The 15856-nt window shown below is 41.5% G+C and overlaps 1 protein-coding gene across 2 annotated transcripts; it reads right to left on the bottom strand.

Annotated features, from left to right (window-relative positions):
* Positions 1 to 9400: 9400 nt before the first annotated feature.
* On the bottom strand, positions 9401 to 15417 carry LOC134436021 (uncharacterized). Of its 2 annotated transcripts, XM_063185053.1 has the most exons (10): positions 15142 to 15417; positions 15001 to 15046; positions 14738 to 14876; positions 14212 to 14372; positions 13564 to 13727; positions 13272 to 13410; positions 12862 to 12961; positions 12283 to 12364; positions 11696 to 11775; positions 9401 to 10682 (listed from the first exon to the last, which is right to left on the bottom strand). In XM_063185053.1, the coding sequence occupies exons 2-10, from the start codon at positions 15044 to 15046 to the stop codon at positions 9947 to 9949; spliced, it is 1647 nt and encodes a 548-aa protein (XP_063041123.1). In that variant the 5' UTR covers positions 15142 to 15417; the 3' UTR covers positions 9401 to 9946. The 2 variants fall into 2 exon arrangements, with proteins under 2 accessions (XP_063041123.1, XP_063041131.1); XM_063185061.1 differs by lacking the exon at positions 15001 to 15046.
* Between the last annotated feature and the right edge of the window lie 439 nt (positions 15418 to 15856).

Below are 15856 nucleotides of genomic sequence, written 5' to 3'. Positions count from 1 at the left end.
ACACACACACACACACTCTCTCTCTGTCTCTCTCTCTCTCTCTCTCTCTCTCTCTCTCTCTCTCTCTCTCTCTCTCTCTGTCACACACACACACACACACACACACACAGACACAGACAAACAGGACACACAATGGACACTTTGCTGGTGTATAGGACATAAAACACCAGAGATCTGCATGATTACTAACACAGACAGCCTGACACACACACACACACACACACACACACACACACACACACACACACACACACACACACACACACACACACACACACACACACACACACACACACACACACACACACACACACACACAGACAAACAGGACACACAATGGACACTTTGTTGGTGTTTAGGACATAAAACACCAGAGATCTGCATGATTACTAACACAGACAGCCTGACACACACACACACACACACACACACACACACACACACACACACACACACACACACACACACACACACACACACACACACACACACACACACACACACACACACAATGGACTCTTTGCTTTGTACACCAGCAGAACACCATCCAGCGAGCCACAACCAGCCAGTCACTACACAAGCACACTACTCTACATTACATTACATTACATTTCACTACACTACACTCCAAGGCCTGTATTAAGCTGATGCGGTACCCCCCCGGGCACTTTACATGGCAGGTGCCCCCTTCATGCCTCAAGCTTGTGCTATGTGGTGCCCCCTCATTGGTTGCCGTGGCCTAGTGGTTAGAGAGTTGGTCTTTCAATCTAGGGGTTGCCGGTTCGAATCCCCCCTGACCACTCCATCCATGGCTGAAGTGCCCTTGAGCAAGGCACCTAACCCCACATTGCTCCAGGGACTGTAACCAATACCCTGAATAATAGTTGTAAGTCGCTTTGAAAAAACGAAAGCGTCAGCTAAGTGCAATGTAATGTAATGTAATGTAATGTTTCAAATGGTATGAGCCCCTGGGCACTTCGCTGCTGGCTCCTAATGGAAAATCTGGCCTTCTACACTACACTACCCTGCAATATCAAATACTCTATCAGCCCCTATATACTACACTGCAGTATCAAATGCACTATCAGCTTACACATTACCGCACGAATAGACCAGGCGCGATGCGATTCAAGGTACAGAGTGCAGCAGCAAGCGTTACGAAGCGATTGAAGAGACCAGAGTATGTCCGCACAGGCAGAAGGCAAAGCGTTCAAACATTCCCATTTGGCTGTGGTCACTGACCTCTATACAGTCACTGGCTGTTGCGGCTGGTCGCCGAACCGCGTCATAGAAAGTTGATTCAACTTCAAACTGTCGCTCTCGTCGCGTGAATCGCCACAAGTCTCCAGAATCGCTTTTGTCACGCGACTCAATACAAAGTTAGTTACTTCCGTCGCTCGCTTCGCTCATGTCGCGGTAGGTGTATTTGTGCGGTTACACTGCAATATCAGCTTACACGTTACACTGCACTACACTACACTACACTATAGTACACACACTACATCCAGCTATTCACCAAAGTATATGTACAGTACAGGACATGAAATCCCCCAGGTGCCTGAAAGAGCATTTGCACTTATGCAGTTGCCCAGCTCTACAGTATATACTACAGCAGTGCTATCATAGCGGTATACATCCTTTATACTTAGAAACCACTCGTCTTTTTTTTCTGTGGCCATTTCAATTTCAATTGTTAAATGTTTTTGCTTATTTACTCGTCATTATAATGATGGGATGAACTAATAGACGGCTGTTGGATCTTCAGTTCAGTTGTTTTATTTTCTCTTCCTGTCGTCGTCATTATGTGCCAAATTAACTTATGTGAGCAGATGTCTGTTGGATCAGTTGATTATTTCTTATTATTGTTTTGCTGGCCTTCAGCGCGTGGCTCAGGGTTTGTATTCCTACCGTACTAATTTCCGCATGCCCATGTTAATATGTATAATTTAACTTTTAATATTATTTATCTTGTGCTGGTTTTAATGGAGTGACTGTAATTGTTATTTTGTTTGTTTTTTTATATGCCAGATTATATACTACTGTGCAGATGAAAGAGAAAAAGCCATACCTGAGGTTGTGTCAGCTGTTAAGTTTCTAAAAGACGTTCAGAGTCCCAATGCCATTCAAAAATGTGACATGATCGATCACATTTCATAGAAGGTGCTATATGTAGGATGGTAAACAAAGGTGGATATGAAACTAAATCCAAAATACTGTACATTTAAAAAAGTGTGCTGGAGACTTAGTTTTAAATTATGAACTTAATGTAGTTTTTGAAAACTATATATTTTTTCCATGTAATGTAATGTTTACTTAGTCTCAGGTGACATCAGGAATATTTTCTAACTACCTGCCATACTTTTCCTGCATATAGCATCTTTTAAAAATGTCCTCTTACAATCAGTATAGTCTGACTCATCAGTGCTGCCAGTGGTAGGTTTGAAATGTTTCATTTATTGTGAAAACAAAAATTGATAATCATTTTATATCCATTCTCTATGTGTTGTATTATGCACAAATAAAAAAAGAATTTTACATGAACTCAAATAGTGATGTTGACTTTACTAAGACAGTAAAATCTACTTTATGACTATGTAACAAAAAGAGACACTAGTACACTGCTGAGGAAAAAGGAAGGGTTACCTTTGACGCTCCCCAAAGTAGACCTACTGTAATGTCCGTCGACAGCTTTGGCCGGGCCCAGGACAATCATCTGAAAGGGCCCCAAGCCCAATACATGCAGTGTAATGGGGACCCAATTCTGGGGCCCCTCTCTCCACCAGCCCGGGACAAGTGACCCCTTTGTCTTTCTCTGTGAGCTTCCCTGCCTGCTGTACCATGTTATGTTATGCTCACGGTGTTTGGCTCAGCCATGTTTGTTTATTTTGTTGAAAAGCATTTCCTTGTAGGGAAGGCTTACTATGAAACCTTAAAGGTATGCATGCATGCCCATGCATGTGCTACATGTAGGTGCTTTCCAGTCCAGAGGTGCTGTGGTCTTCAGGAGTAAACACTTTTCAAATGCCAAGGTAGGAGGCAAAGCAGCTGCTACCAAGCTCAATGAAATTCACCTGATGTCTCTAAGTCATGGACTTGTCATGGACTTGTGTTAGTCCATGACAGTATGATATGAGACAGGTGTGCCATTTAGTTGCTGTAGATGAGGGCTGTGTAAATCGAGTGCTGCCATCTTAGAATACTTCACAATACATAAGAATTAATGTGCAATAGCAGGACATTTTTAACCTATACCTCAATGTACTGTATAGCCTGGCCCCATAGTCACCTGCCTCTTTTGGCCTAAAATAATTGTTAATAAATAAAAGCCTGCCTCGCGTAACAGCTGGTGTCTTTTTTGTATGAAAGTCCTCAAATTGTAGCCTGGTACTACCAAATGTTGCTAATAGCTCTGGCTATTATTTTAGGAAAAGCTGGTATGTAAATCTTCAATTAGAAATGTAAAAGTATACACTACCGGTATATTGTTTTCCAGATGGTATTCGTAATTTATTTTTGAACATACTTCCTTAAACTTATGTCATTCATCATGTACAGTTTATCCGCAAAACGTCAAGTGACTTGAGCACTGCCTTTGTCCAGCAGATGGAGCTAGTCGTTGTTTTGAAACATTACAAGGTGTCAACACCAGAAACTCAAAATGTACTGGATACAATACATGTACAACAGCTGCCAACCAGAGCCATATGTCAACTGGGTTGTGGGTTTTCTATCTCACTCTGAAAAGCTTTCATTATTGATGATGAGACCATGTATTTTGTATACAAAACATGTCTCTAGGAGTTCAAATAGCTTCCTGAGGCAGTAAACTGATCAACTGTATATGTTGAAGTTGGCAATAATTTTAGGCTAGATGGGAATAGGAAAACACCTTCAAAATTCTTCAACAGTAATAAACATATTCACAACTTAAGCTAATCTATCAGTCTGTTTACTGATGGCATTTTTAAATGATGCAACATTCACAGTTCATGACATCATGGTGGCACCTGTGGTAAAACCACAATTACAAGCTTGTGTTATACCCTCACTCTTACCTTGTTTCCCCATGGTGACCAGTGATTTGACTGGTATTTTAAAGGTAGAGTTCTTTTTTTTTAGTAGTTTATTTCCAGGATGGACTCCGCCCATTCACAGATGTTATCTTTTCCACCACCACAAATGTATGATAATATAGCCTACATAATATTAATAAAGGTGGGGTTGCAGGTATGACATCACGTTGGGGGAACTCCGCCAGGATTCTAAGGTTCTACATAGACTCCTATGATCCTGCGGAACCCCCAACGTGATGTCACAATAGTACATTTTCTTAAAATGGTTAACCTGCAACCCCCACCTTTAACATGCAACCCCACCTTTAATTATGACTTGGAAATGTACACGTTTCATGCATGAGTAGGTGGATCTTCTCCATGTCTGCCATTTTCATTACCAGCCAGGAGAAACTTTGGCTATAAAACGTAGTGTACTTTGGTCAGCCAAGTAAATATACAGTAGTATGGGTTTATTACTTAGTAAATATTCATGAAGAGATCATTGGTGATGGCAGCATACATTAAGAAAATAAACAACTAAGATTATACTGTACACTACAGAAATGAAAGACTGACTGAGACATTTTGGTTATACATTATCATTGCCATGGGCAGGGCCGTTGACAGCTTTCACTGGGCCCAGGACAAAGTCATCTGAAAAGGCCCCTTACAATTACACAATTATACAATTTGAATGGGGACCTAATTCTGGAGCCCCTACGTATCACCCTGGGCCCTGGACAACATATCCTTTTGCCCCCACCTCTCCTGCCGACGGGCCTTGCGTGACACTTCTGTGGAACTGAACTCAAGATGCGTCAAGCAGCTACATAATGGGAAGTAAGTGTGACTCAGGCAAACAGCTGACTTGTGCCATTAAAGAGTATCAGACTACAAACATGCTGAAGTACAGTATATCAAGGTGCAAACATAGCAATACTGCTGCCAGTGAGCAGAAAAGATATGCTTTTTACTTTATCCGCATGCATCGATGCTTTCCGACTGGATGTAAAGGATCTGATGTTAGTGTGTATTGTGTAATTTAGACTTTTGGGGAATGTGTGAAGGGACATGTGTGTTCAAGAATCAAAGTTAGATGGCAGTGAAAGCAGCTAACCGCACTAATGCACTGTATAGGTTCGAGTCCAGCTTGGGTTGTTCCCCCAACCCTGCCCTCCCTGTCTCTTTCTCTAACTCTGTTCCCGTCATGATCTTCACTGCCCTATCCACGACAAAGGCAAACAGCACATGACAGAAAAAAACAAGTCGGAAGAGAAGCATTTCAGTTGTGAAATAATTCCGGCAGGAACATGTGTATGCTTAAATCCACATAATAATAATAATAATAATAATATTAATAATAATAATAATAATAATAGTAACAAATACAGTTATTATTATTATTATTATTATTATTATTATTATTATTATTATTACATTACCATGCACACCTCCCATTGTTATGGACAAATAACTCCAGCTCAGTCTCCTCTGACCAGAGTATGATTCACAGTATGACCAAAATGCTTTAAGCATTCCCAGACGGGCTTTTTGCGCAAGTCATACAACTTGCAACTTGCTTTTTGCGCAAGTCATACAACTTTTGCATAAAAAGTCTTTTTATGCATCACCTATCAAATGCTTTTTTGCCCTTGTGAAACGTATACACTGACGGAAGAACACTGCACTGTCAGCAGCCAAATGTTCTTGTAGTTCTATGGAGGTGTTTGACGTCATTGGAGAGTCACATTACATGACATTGCATTTGGCAGACGCTTTATGACCAAAGCGACTTTCAAAAGAGGACATAATCATAGCCAACATCGCCAACAGAGTTGTTGTTCAGAGCTCCCTATGTTGCCACTCTCCAAGAGAGAACTTAGGACAAGCATAGTTTGCCATTATTTATGATAAAATATTTATATGATCAAGACTGCTGATCTAATGGCTAATGGTGTGGATGCTTTCTACAAAATACCTCCAATTTAGTCAGGTTAATTACTATTATTATTATTATTATTATTATTCATAATAATAATACTTTTCAAAACACCAAGATCGCTTAACATAATATCAGTATAAGTTTGTGCAAGTATGTAGATCTGTGCTTATGGACACTAGAATCCAAAAGCCTTCAAAAGGAGATGTGTTTTAAGGTGTTAAAAGATGGTCAGAGAGGGTGGCATTTTGATTGTGGCTGGGTAGGTTGTTCCAGAGGAGTGGGGCAGCTCCATGAAAAGCTCTGTCACTAGTGGCCTTGAGTCTGCTGCGGGGGATGACCAGCTCGCCCTTGGAAGAGGACCGCAGCGATCTTGAGGGGGGGGGGGGGGGGTATAGGGGTGGAGGAGGTCTGTGAGGTAGTGGGGTGCCAGACCACATTTTCAATGATCTTAGACAAGCATAGTCTGCCATTATTTATGATAAATATATATTTTTTATGATCAGGCCTATCTGTTGCTGTTACTGCCAGCAATACAAAGTAGTTAAAACAAGTTTGTGCTGCAAATGGATGGCTATCATAACCATATTGAAATTCAAAGGGTGCCTAAACTTTTGCAAACTCCTCTTTTTTAACATTTTAATATATCCAAAGAAAACTAAACCATACAAATCTACTCTTAAGAACTTTGATCTGGAATACAGCCACGTGTCTACATATCATTAGGAAAAGAAATGTTGCTATTTGAGACTGTGGTATGAAACTCAAGCAATTTACGACGAGACCTCATAGGGATGCCCACATTTATTCATACCACTGTAGTTACAGCTCCTCTGAGTCCTAACTCACTTTACAGTTACATGGTTACGGTGATGGTTCCACCAATTTGAGGGCCCTAGGCAAAATATGGATGTGGGGACCTCTTGAATTATTGTTACTGGTGTTTAACATGGTGGAGCTAACTGCTGGGGGTCCATTCAGAGCGAGAACTTGGTGGCGCCCTAATCAATTGCCCAGTCTGCCATATGGTAAAACCGACTCAGCATGGTCACTTGCAGCTCATATACTGAAGCAAAGTGAATTCAGAAGAACCTTCTGATTGTTGGTTGAAACTGAAAGCAACTTTACCTTTGTGGTAATGCATGAAGAAACAGGCTAAATATTTCATGTCATGTGGGAGGTATGCATTTCAGGTGAGGTCCGGGGAAGGTCGATCAAGGGATAAGGCCAGAATGAGATTTTGACACTTGATATTTGCATACGCGTAACGGTGGACCACCTCTCCCACTTCACGCACAACTTGTACTTCCCCATTTACTTCGCTTATCTTACTCAACATTGAAAAAAAAACTGCCTTGTAAACAGAGACTGAGCGAGCACATGAGCAACGGTTGTTTCACAGCAACATGAGCAAAGGTACAGCCTCTCTACACAATGCGGCATGCCTGGAAGGTGGAACGTCCTAGTCATGTGGGTGGGACTTCTCTGGAACTCTGGTGTATCATAGTGAGAACATTCTACCCAAGCGAGTCACACCAGGAAGAGGGTTTGGGGATAGAGAAAATGGAGAGTTGAGTGATGAATCACTGGGGAGGAAGACCTCCCAGTTACCATGATTCTTTTTTTAAATCCGGTCTGAGTTTTATATTTAAAAAACAAAAAAACAACAGTGTTTCCTTTCCTGAGGTATTTGGTGGGCCTATTATACAGTATCACTCCTTTAAAGAGAGGGTTGAGGTTGTTTGTAAACCAAGAAACCATCTTGTTTCAGCCAAACAGGATGTTAGCGCTAAGTGTTAGGTGACATCTTGGATAGCTTGTGTTGTTTCACTGTGCGATTTTTGTGTGTAGGAGGTGGTCATGGGATGTTAAAGTCACGTTCTAAACCCATATCAGGTGGGGAAAAGTGGTTTGGGTGGAGAATGACCAGTGCAATCTAATTTGCAGATTAAGTAGCCTTCATTTATCTTGACGTTTGAGAAACACACACACACCCCCACATTACTAGAGTCTGTAGCCGATCTGTACCCAATTCTCCTGAAGTGATCTTGCGTAGTGTCAGGTCACTGTGTTGTAATCCCTGATGTAATTCTCAAATCCTCTCAAGTGACACCTTCTGAAGTACTAAAAAACAAGCCTGTTCCTTCATGACAAACTTCATGACAAAAAGAGAAGTTAGCAAGCAACCTCACTAGATGTCATAAATTGACTGATTTAATTCAACACCACACATGGTCAAGGCACACACAGCAGAGTTTTACTCACAGAGGATCGACTAGTTAGTTTACCTGAACATGGACACAACACAAGGAATGCAAGTTCCTTCATATTGTATGCGCTACAGGCACCACTGGATACAACAGATGAAGATTCTTCACGAGAATTCACAGGTTGACATACAGTGTCCCTAGAAGGTTTTTACACAGGCTGCTGGGGAAAAGAGCGTACCTCTGGTGCTCTCAAAACATTAATAAAATAGCTGTGTTTTGGCATAATTGTTGAAATATTCACAGTATAGATCATAAAATGCTGGCAAAATAGAACTCTATGCAAAACATTCAACCAACTCCTATAACTCATCGTAAACAGGTGCTGAAATCAATGTTTTGTAACAACAATTCACCTCGCTACCGTTCCCTTAGGATTCGGGCAGCTGACTTTGCGTCACTTCCTTGTTATGTGGTCCAGACTGTAAACTGTAGCTCGACAACATGGACATGGATATGGCCAGCCTATCCTGGTGACAGGCGTATCCAGAGAGCCCTGCCGGTATATGCCTCTCTTCTTGGCATATGCGTTTTTTGCATTGCGCAAGGTCGGGCAATTGCCCAGGGCCTCGTCACTGCATTACTATATTCATTTTCCTGCACTTATACTGTACGTATGTCATGGAATATTACGGGGGAGGGCCTAAGTTATGCTTTGCCCAGGGCCTCAGATTTCCTAAAACTGCCACTGCTTCTTGGATATACAGAGTACAGTCTGAGACTGCTGATGTAAAAACATACACATCTTACGGTAGTGATACATAGAGCAGCCTTTTCCGCAATGTTACAGAGTAACGACATGATAGGCTCTTCATTTTCCTATGAAATGGTTAAATGTTGCCTGCAGCCAGTGGCGGAATAATTGTCCACAGGGCCCTAGGGCAAAACACTTATTGGGCCCCCTATATGACCTGTCAAGATCACAATTGGGCCCCCACCACCAATGCAAGGGTGCCCTGGGCCCAGGGGCAAATGCCCTGCTCGCCCTCCCTATAGCTCCGGCCCTGCCTGCAGCTGATCCAAGATCTCTTGATGAAAGTTGTAGTGATAAACAATCCAAACCAATATGGGCCATCGTATGGGTCATCCAGAAGACAGGATTGCCATCTCTGCTGCTAAAAGTGCATGGGAAAGCGGTATTCACACAGTGACAATACATTGATGAAAACAGAATATCTACAAAATGGTGACAATGACTGTGAGTTAGTTCCACAAGTAGCTGGTTCCTTTGACCTTCTGATATGTATATGCACAATGCACAAATATACATAATATGTACACATGAAAATATATCAATTTTCCATAATCTAGATCAACTAGCATCACCACACACACACACACACACACACACACACACACACACACACACACACACACACACACACTACATTTTTAGGTAGCACTTCTTGTTATCCACTTACTTCACACAATAGCCAAAGCCAAAGAAATGTCCCGTGTGGCTTTGTTAGGAGTAATGTCCCATGTGTTAGAGAATGAAGCAAAGTCTGATGACTTTGGTTTGAGTGTTTCAAGGTCACTCGCCAATTACTTTCTTCCTCTCTGCACAGTTCCAGTTTATTTCCATGTCTTTTTTTAAACACCAGGGACCCCCCCCCTCCCAAGAAACAGTCCAGAATATTGCTTTGTGTCCATTATTTCCCCTCGTGCTTCAGTTTGACTCAAACTCAGAAAGGCCGATAATCATCCTCCACCAGGATGGCTCCAGTCTGTTGAGGGAGGCAAGGCGGGAACTGCTCCATCCCCCACTCCTTCCCTTTCTCCAGCATGTCCACACATGTGCTCAGTGCCTGGCCCTGTCCTCCCATCTTCATCAGCCTCTCATCAGCCTCGCCGGAGGAGCTGACAAGCTGAAGAGGTGAAACACCTGTGAACTGGGAGATGGGCTCTACCTTGCCGATCAGACACCCGTCGCACGATCGATAGTCAAAGTCTGTCTGGACGAATGGAGTGACGTGGTCTGCGGTCAATGACACGGGGGACACCCCGCCGCTGCCGTCCGACTGGTAGCCGTGGTCACTGCCACTGCCACTGGACATGGTGAAGAAGGAGGACTGGCCGTGATTGGGCACGAGTGGCGAGTAGCACCTGTTGTTGAAAGACGAGCCAGAGGAGGATGACTGGTCATAAGTGGGACTCGACCCTCGCTCCGACTCGGACCCTTGCGATATGCCGACGCTCTGGCACTTCAGTGCTAGGCCAGGTACTTGGTCCAACCGGATCCGACGTGCCTGCTCCATGTCGTGCTGGAAAGCCAAGCTCACGCGCTCCGGGAAGAGCTGGGCGTCTTTCAGATCTTCCTCGTGGAGGGAGGTGACGCGGCCGTAGTCCCCGAGAGATGTCTTGGAGCTCTCCGCGTTGCTGAAGTGTCCACTGCTACCGCCGACCGAGGAGACCGCTATGCTGTTGATGTAAAGGACAAACACGTTAATAACACATTTATTAACACTTTTATTCCAATTGACTTACATGTATTACAGGATATTGGTTTAGGTTCCTGGACAAATTCAGGATTACATGGTATAATATGCAGTGTTAATTCAACATTGACTTGGAACTATGGCCCCATTCGATTAAGTGTTCATTTAAGATTTTGAGAATTGACTTCAACACTGTTTTGGAACATTTATCTGGCACGTTTACAGTTGAACTTAACACTAAAATTGAATGGGACCATACATTCTCAGAATAGGGTTCAAATAACACAGATTTTTTTTACTGTATAAATAAGAAGCTCTGCGTAATGTCAAAGTAGTGTAGCAGCCTAGAAGTAACAAAATGTAGTGTAGCAGTAGTAGAGTAGAGTGCCATTTATACATCCCAAGGAAAATTAAGGTATCGAGTAGCCTACATGTATACAGAAAAAAAAAACACAGACATTACACCTATATTCACCATACATCACACGCTTACATACATTTAGCCAAAGTCAGATCTCTCTCACTCACTCACACACACACACACACACACACACACACACACACACACACACACACACACACACACACACACACACACACACACACACACACACACACACACACACACAGTAACAACTATTACAGCATTCCACTGGTGAGCATAATGAGGCTCCAGATCTATTGTGTGATGATGACTTCAGGTATTCATAAGCTTTCCCATGAATATTTACCAGATTTAAACATTTTGATTCATATTCATATTGTTTTTATATCTTATCTTTTACATGAAGTGTGATTCAAACTCACTTCAACTTGATCAAACATATTTCTGCACCATCTTGAAGTATTTTTAACTAATCAGGCACACGCCCATTTTCCGCAGATAAACAGATAAAATCTATGGATGTCATAGTCACGCCAATTTGATAGCAGATGGGAAAGACTACATTGGACCCTCAAGAATGTAAGTTGTGGTAGTTTGCAAAAAGAAGTTACCTCTTCTCCTCTTCCATGATGTCAGTTTTAAAGATGTCCACCATGAGACTAGATGTTGTAGTCTTCTCTGGGTTGAGAAACTGCAATGACAAGCCACACAAAAGTGAGACAAAAACGGTTGCACAATATTCCAGATGTTCTAGTTACGACAGTTTACAGTTACAGTGTTTGGGTTTGTTCGAAATTACAATTGCCATCGAAATGACTACTCATACCTGTATGCCATGACAAGCAGATCTTAGCATCAAGCTATAGTACTAACACAAAAAGAAACGCTATTTCTGTTTCTGGCATAACCATCCTAGGGGAAACATATACACCTCTCCAATCCATACAATTCAACATTATTGCAGCACAAGTGGGGGGATTTTTGTGGCAGCAGCAGGACAAATGATTTTTAAATCAATATTATGATGAGGTCATTGGACATGTGGGGTCAGAAATTACAGGAGAGTATATGGAGGGCGCAGGTGATAATATGTGAAGAATAAAAAATGGCCTCTGAGACCCTCTAGTTATGTCACATTGTCTTCACCTCACACATGGTTTTACGACATCTTTCACACGTGCGCACTCGCACACCTTACCATTTTTTCTTGTGATTTAAGATGATCAATAGGCCCAATTTTTGGAGTTGAGGATATTTTGCTCCACCACTCTTTCTTGATTCTGGAAAATGAGAAGTAGTAGATTTGAATTTGATGTTGACTCTGCCATGAATGACGCTATTGCAGATTTATAAAGTATACTTTATTCAACAATTAATCCCATGAATTAATCAAGTGCATGTTTGTATATTCAGTTACATTACAATGGTCATTACCAAGCCCTTAAAATGACGCAAGAATAAAAAAACAAGGCTTTCTTGTGTGCACCAGCAATATTCTCGTGCGCACCAGGGGAAAAAAAGTGTTTCTGACCCTCGCCAGAAACACTTTGGTATTTCTTTTTGTACCCTCATGCGGTATGTCATTTTAATGGCTCGGTAGATCATAATGATCAGAATTACAATAATAACATCACTATAATAATGAGTGATATTAGTATTCAGATGTAATTGCTATTCCTCTAGTCCATTAGTATTATTATTATTATTAGTAGTAGTATGTGTGAATTTTGAGATTTATTTTAAACATTTATTTGAATTGTTATATTTTCCTACTTACTTTGCATAGCAGCATGCTAATGTACACACAATGAAGACCAGGATCACAACCAGGACTGGGATCACTTTTTTAGACACATCTTCGCCAGAGTCCAATGTAGCTGCAGCAAATATCAATGCATGAAATTAATTGAATGAGACATATTAATCCACACACACACACACACACACACACACACACACACACACACACACACACACACACACACACACACACACACACACACACACACACACACACGCGCACACACACAGACACACAGACAGGCGCACACACACACACACACACACACACACACACACACACACACACACACACACACAGTTTAATAGAGCAATTCCCTGATTTCGGTGCTCAGTCCCTGAAAAAAAAGACAAAAAAAAGTACCAGTACAAGTTGATTTGACTTACCATATTGAAATTCTTCACTCCAGTCACTGTACTTCAAATACTCGGAGTGGTACACTCTAGCCTTGAAAATATACTCAGTATTTGGCTCCAATAACATGTCTAGATGTGTTTTATGCATTGCCTTAACAATAGATGTGTCCTGAAAGACAAAAATGAAATATATTAGGCCTATACATACATTAGGCCTACATGTACAAAGTATAGACAATCTCAGAGAGGGGAATAAGCAAACAATGTTAAAAACTGTTTTCAAGATATAGTCTAGCACTACAAGCTGAGCACATGGTCTTACCCATTCTTTGGCATTCTTTTCCTTGAAGTAAATTTCCGTCACCAGTTTTTCTGTAAAACCAGGCTGTACGACCTTTGAGTCTTCATAGTTGGTCCGCCATATCACCGTAGTTTGCCCAGCTCTTGTCAGCGTGACATTGGTCATCGTTGGCGTTTTTGGCTTTACTGTAGATGGTAAGGGAAAGAAAAAATCACAAAGTCTTCATTACAGTTTTTTTTCAATTGCTAACAAGCTTTTGTCCAAACCTCAGCGACATTTACAAAACTCTTAGTACAGTTAGCACACCAAGGGCTTTCCATTGCGATACAGTTGACACATTACATGCCTTTTTAACACAATTAGCAGTCAATGAATGCATTTCTTTGTGTATATTTAACAGTGTATGCTTTTGAGAAGAAAATTAACTGTTTGGTCAATTGTGCTTGGTAGGTGGTAGTCCGTATTAAGAGTTTACAAAAAGTAGGCCTATCCAAAGTATGGGTAAGAGCTTGTTAGCAATTAAAAAAAACTGTAACTGATGTTAATTTTACAAGCAATCTTGTAATCGGTCTCCATATTTACAGTCATATCCATTAACCTCTTGATTTGTTATTTGTTTCATGTTCTTCATAATTTGACAACTACAGGAAATTAGAAGTACTGTCTTACTTGTGCCTTCCGTACTAATAACTGTGCGTTTGAGTTCCGTCCCATTGTCAACCCTTCTTAAGGTTACTGTACTGTCCTCAGCCAGCAAAAATCCCTTTGCGATTTCAATTGAGCAGCCACATTCCTTGTCAGTGGAATTCTTCAGAGGGCACTCGTATCCCCTAAGGTAGGAAAAGAATTAGTAACATTTTGCCAATGCCAAGGTGACATTTATTTAAAAGTTATGTTATAGACTATTTGCAGCATATGGCGACAGTAATAGCCAATGCAATAGCTTGTACATACCAACTTTATTTTTTAAATACTTTATACTTTGATAGGCCTTTAAGTGTGTGTGTGTGTGTGTGTGTGTGTGTGTGTGTGTGTGTGTGTGTGTGTGTGTGTGTGTGTGTGTGTGTGTGTGTGTGTGTGTGTGTGATTATTGGGAAGAAATATTATAATTCAAATTATATATAAAAAATCAGAAATCACCCTTACATGAGAAGGATAGACATTATTTTCAGAAGGTGGGAATTGGCTTACACACCTTTTAAGTTGAGGGTCTTTTGGCCAGAATTCCACACGCAGCGCATATATGGAGCAGTCAACCGGCTGCTCGGGTACAAATTCGCACATCATGATAGTGTCAAAGTCATTGACGCAATGCAAGTCCACTGACGCGGCGTCTGTCAGAAGGAGACAAAGTGATACAAATGGAACACGAAGGGTTTAAAAGTCTATAGGGTTAGTAGATTAGGTTACTACAAATAGAGATAAAGTGGAGAACTAAGTGACAATAATTAAACTTACCACGGATCAAAACAAAGACGACAATCAGAACACTTGTTTTCAGCATCTGAAAGAAAAGTTGGTAGGCAATGCGTTGGGCTTTTTCACAAACAACGACTTAAAGAACGTCTCTATGGTAGTAGACACGGACTGTTTCCTTACCTTGGAATCTTTCTTTTCACAGTATTATGTTCGAAGCCATGTTATCTCTAGTTAGATTCCCCCATAGATTGTGGCAGACTTCTATACAGATCTATGGATTCCCCAGCGCACAACTCCTTCCTCGAGTTCGATAGATACTGTGGGTGACTGAAGGCGTGTGTTCGACGTTTACTGGAAGTACCGTCCCAGACTGCTCGTGACGTTGACGTTGGCCAACCAAGGAAATGGGATCAAGTCTGCACATGAAGGCAGTCATGATGAGGCAAGGAATTCACATCACAAAGGCGGAGCTTTTCTTTTTTCTTTTTTAAAACTTACAGTAGCCTACCTTGATGCCCCATGAAATATGTAAACATGTAAACAACTGAACTTTGAATGTTTTGCCTTTTAATGGGCTAGGCCTATATCAGGGGGAAACAAATAGGCCTAATTAATAAACAAAAACAGGGCCCAGGGAGTATTATGCCTATTATGGTTGTTGTTAAGAGCTTAAATATTCTTCTTCTTCTCCCCCCCCCGTTTTAAAATGTTTTCGCGTGTGTGTGTGTGTGTGTGTGTGTGTGTGTGTGTAATGTAGGCTGTGTGTGTGTGTGTGTGTGTGTGTGTGTGTGTGTGTGTGTGTGTGTGTGTGTGTGAGAGAGAGAGAGAGAGAGAGAGAGAGAGAGAGAGAGAGAGAGAGAGAGAGAGAGAGAGAGAGAGCTACTACCAGGCTACT

The sequence above is a fragment of the Engraulis encrasicolus genome, chromosome 2 (genome assembly GCF_034702125.1).
Source record: "Engraulis encrasicolus isolate BLACKSEA-1 chromosome 2, IST_EnEncr_1.0, whole genome shotgun sequence".
Classification (NCBI taxonomy): domain Eukaryota; kingdom Metazoa; phylum Chordata; class Actinopteri; order Clupeiformes; family Engraulidae; genus Engraulis; species Engraulis encrasicolus.
Note: the sequence above shows the minus strand (reverse complement) of the source record. Positions and strands in the feature narration are given on the sequence as shown.

What these genes read in the sequence shown, in the direction of transcription:
- LOC134436021 (XM_063185053.1), bottom strand. Translation starts at nt 15,046, where the DNA reads ATGCTGAAAACAAGTGTTCTGATTGTCGTCTTTGTTTTGATCCGTG. An exon ending in AAAGACCCTCAACTTAAAAG is followed by an intron (nt 14,373 to 14,737) that starts GTGTGTAAGCCA and finishes TTCCTACCTTAG; the next exon opens with GGGATACGAGTGCCCTCTGA. An exon ending in AAAAGAATGCCAAAGAATGG is followed by an intron (nt 13,411 to 13,563) that starts GTAAGACCATGT and finishes TTTGTCTTTCAG; the next exon opens with GACACATCTATTGTTAAGGC.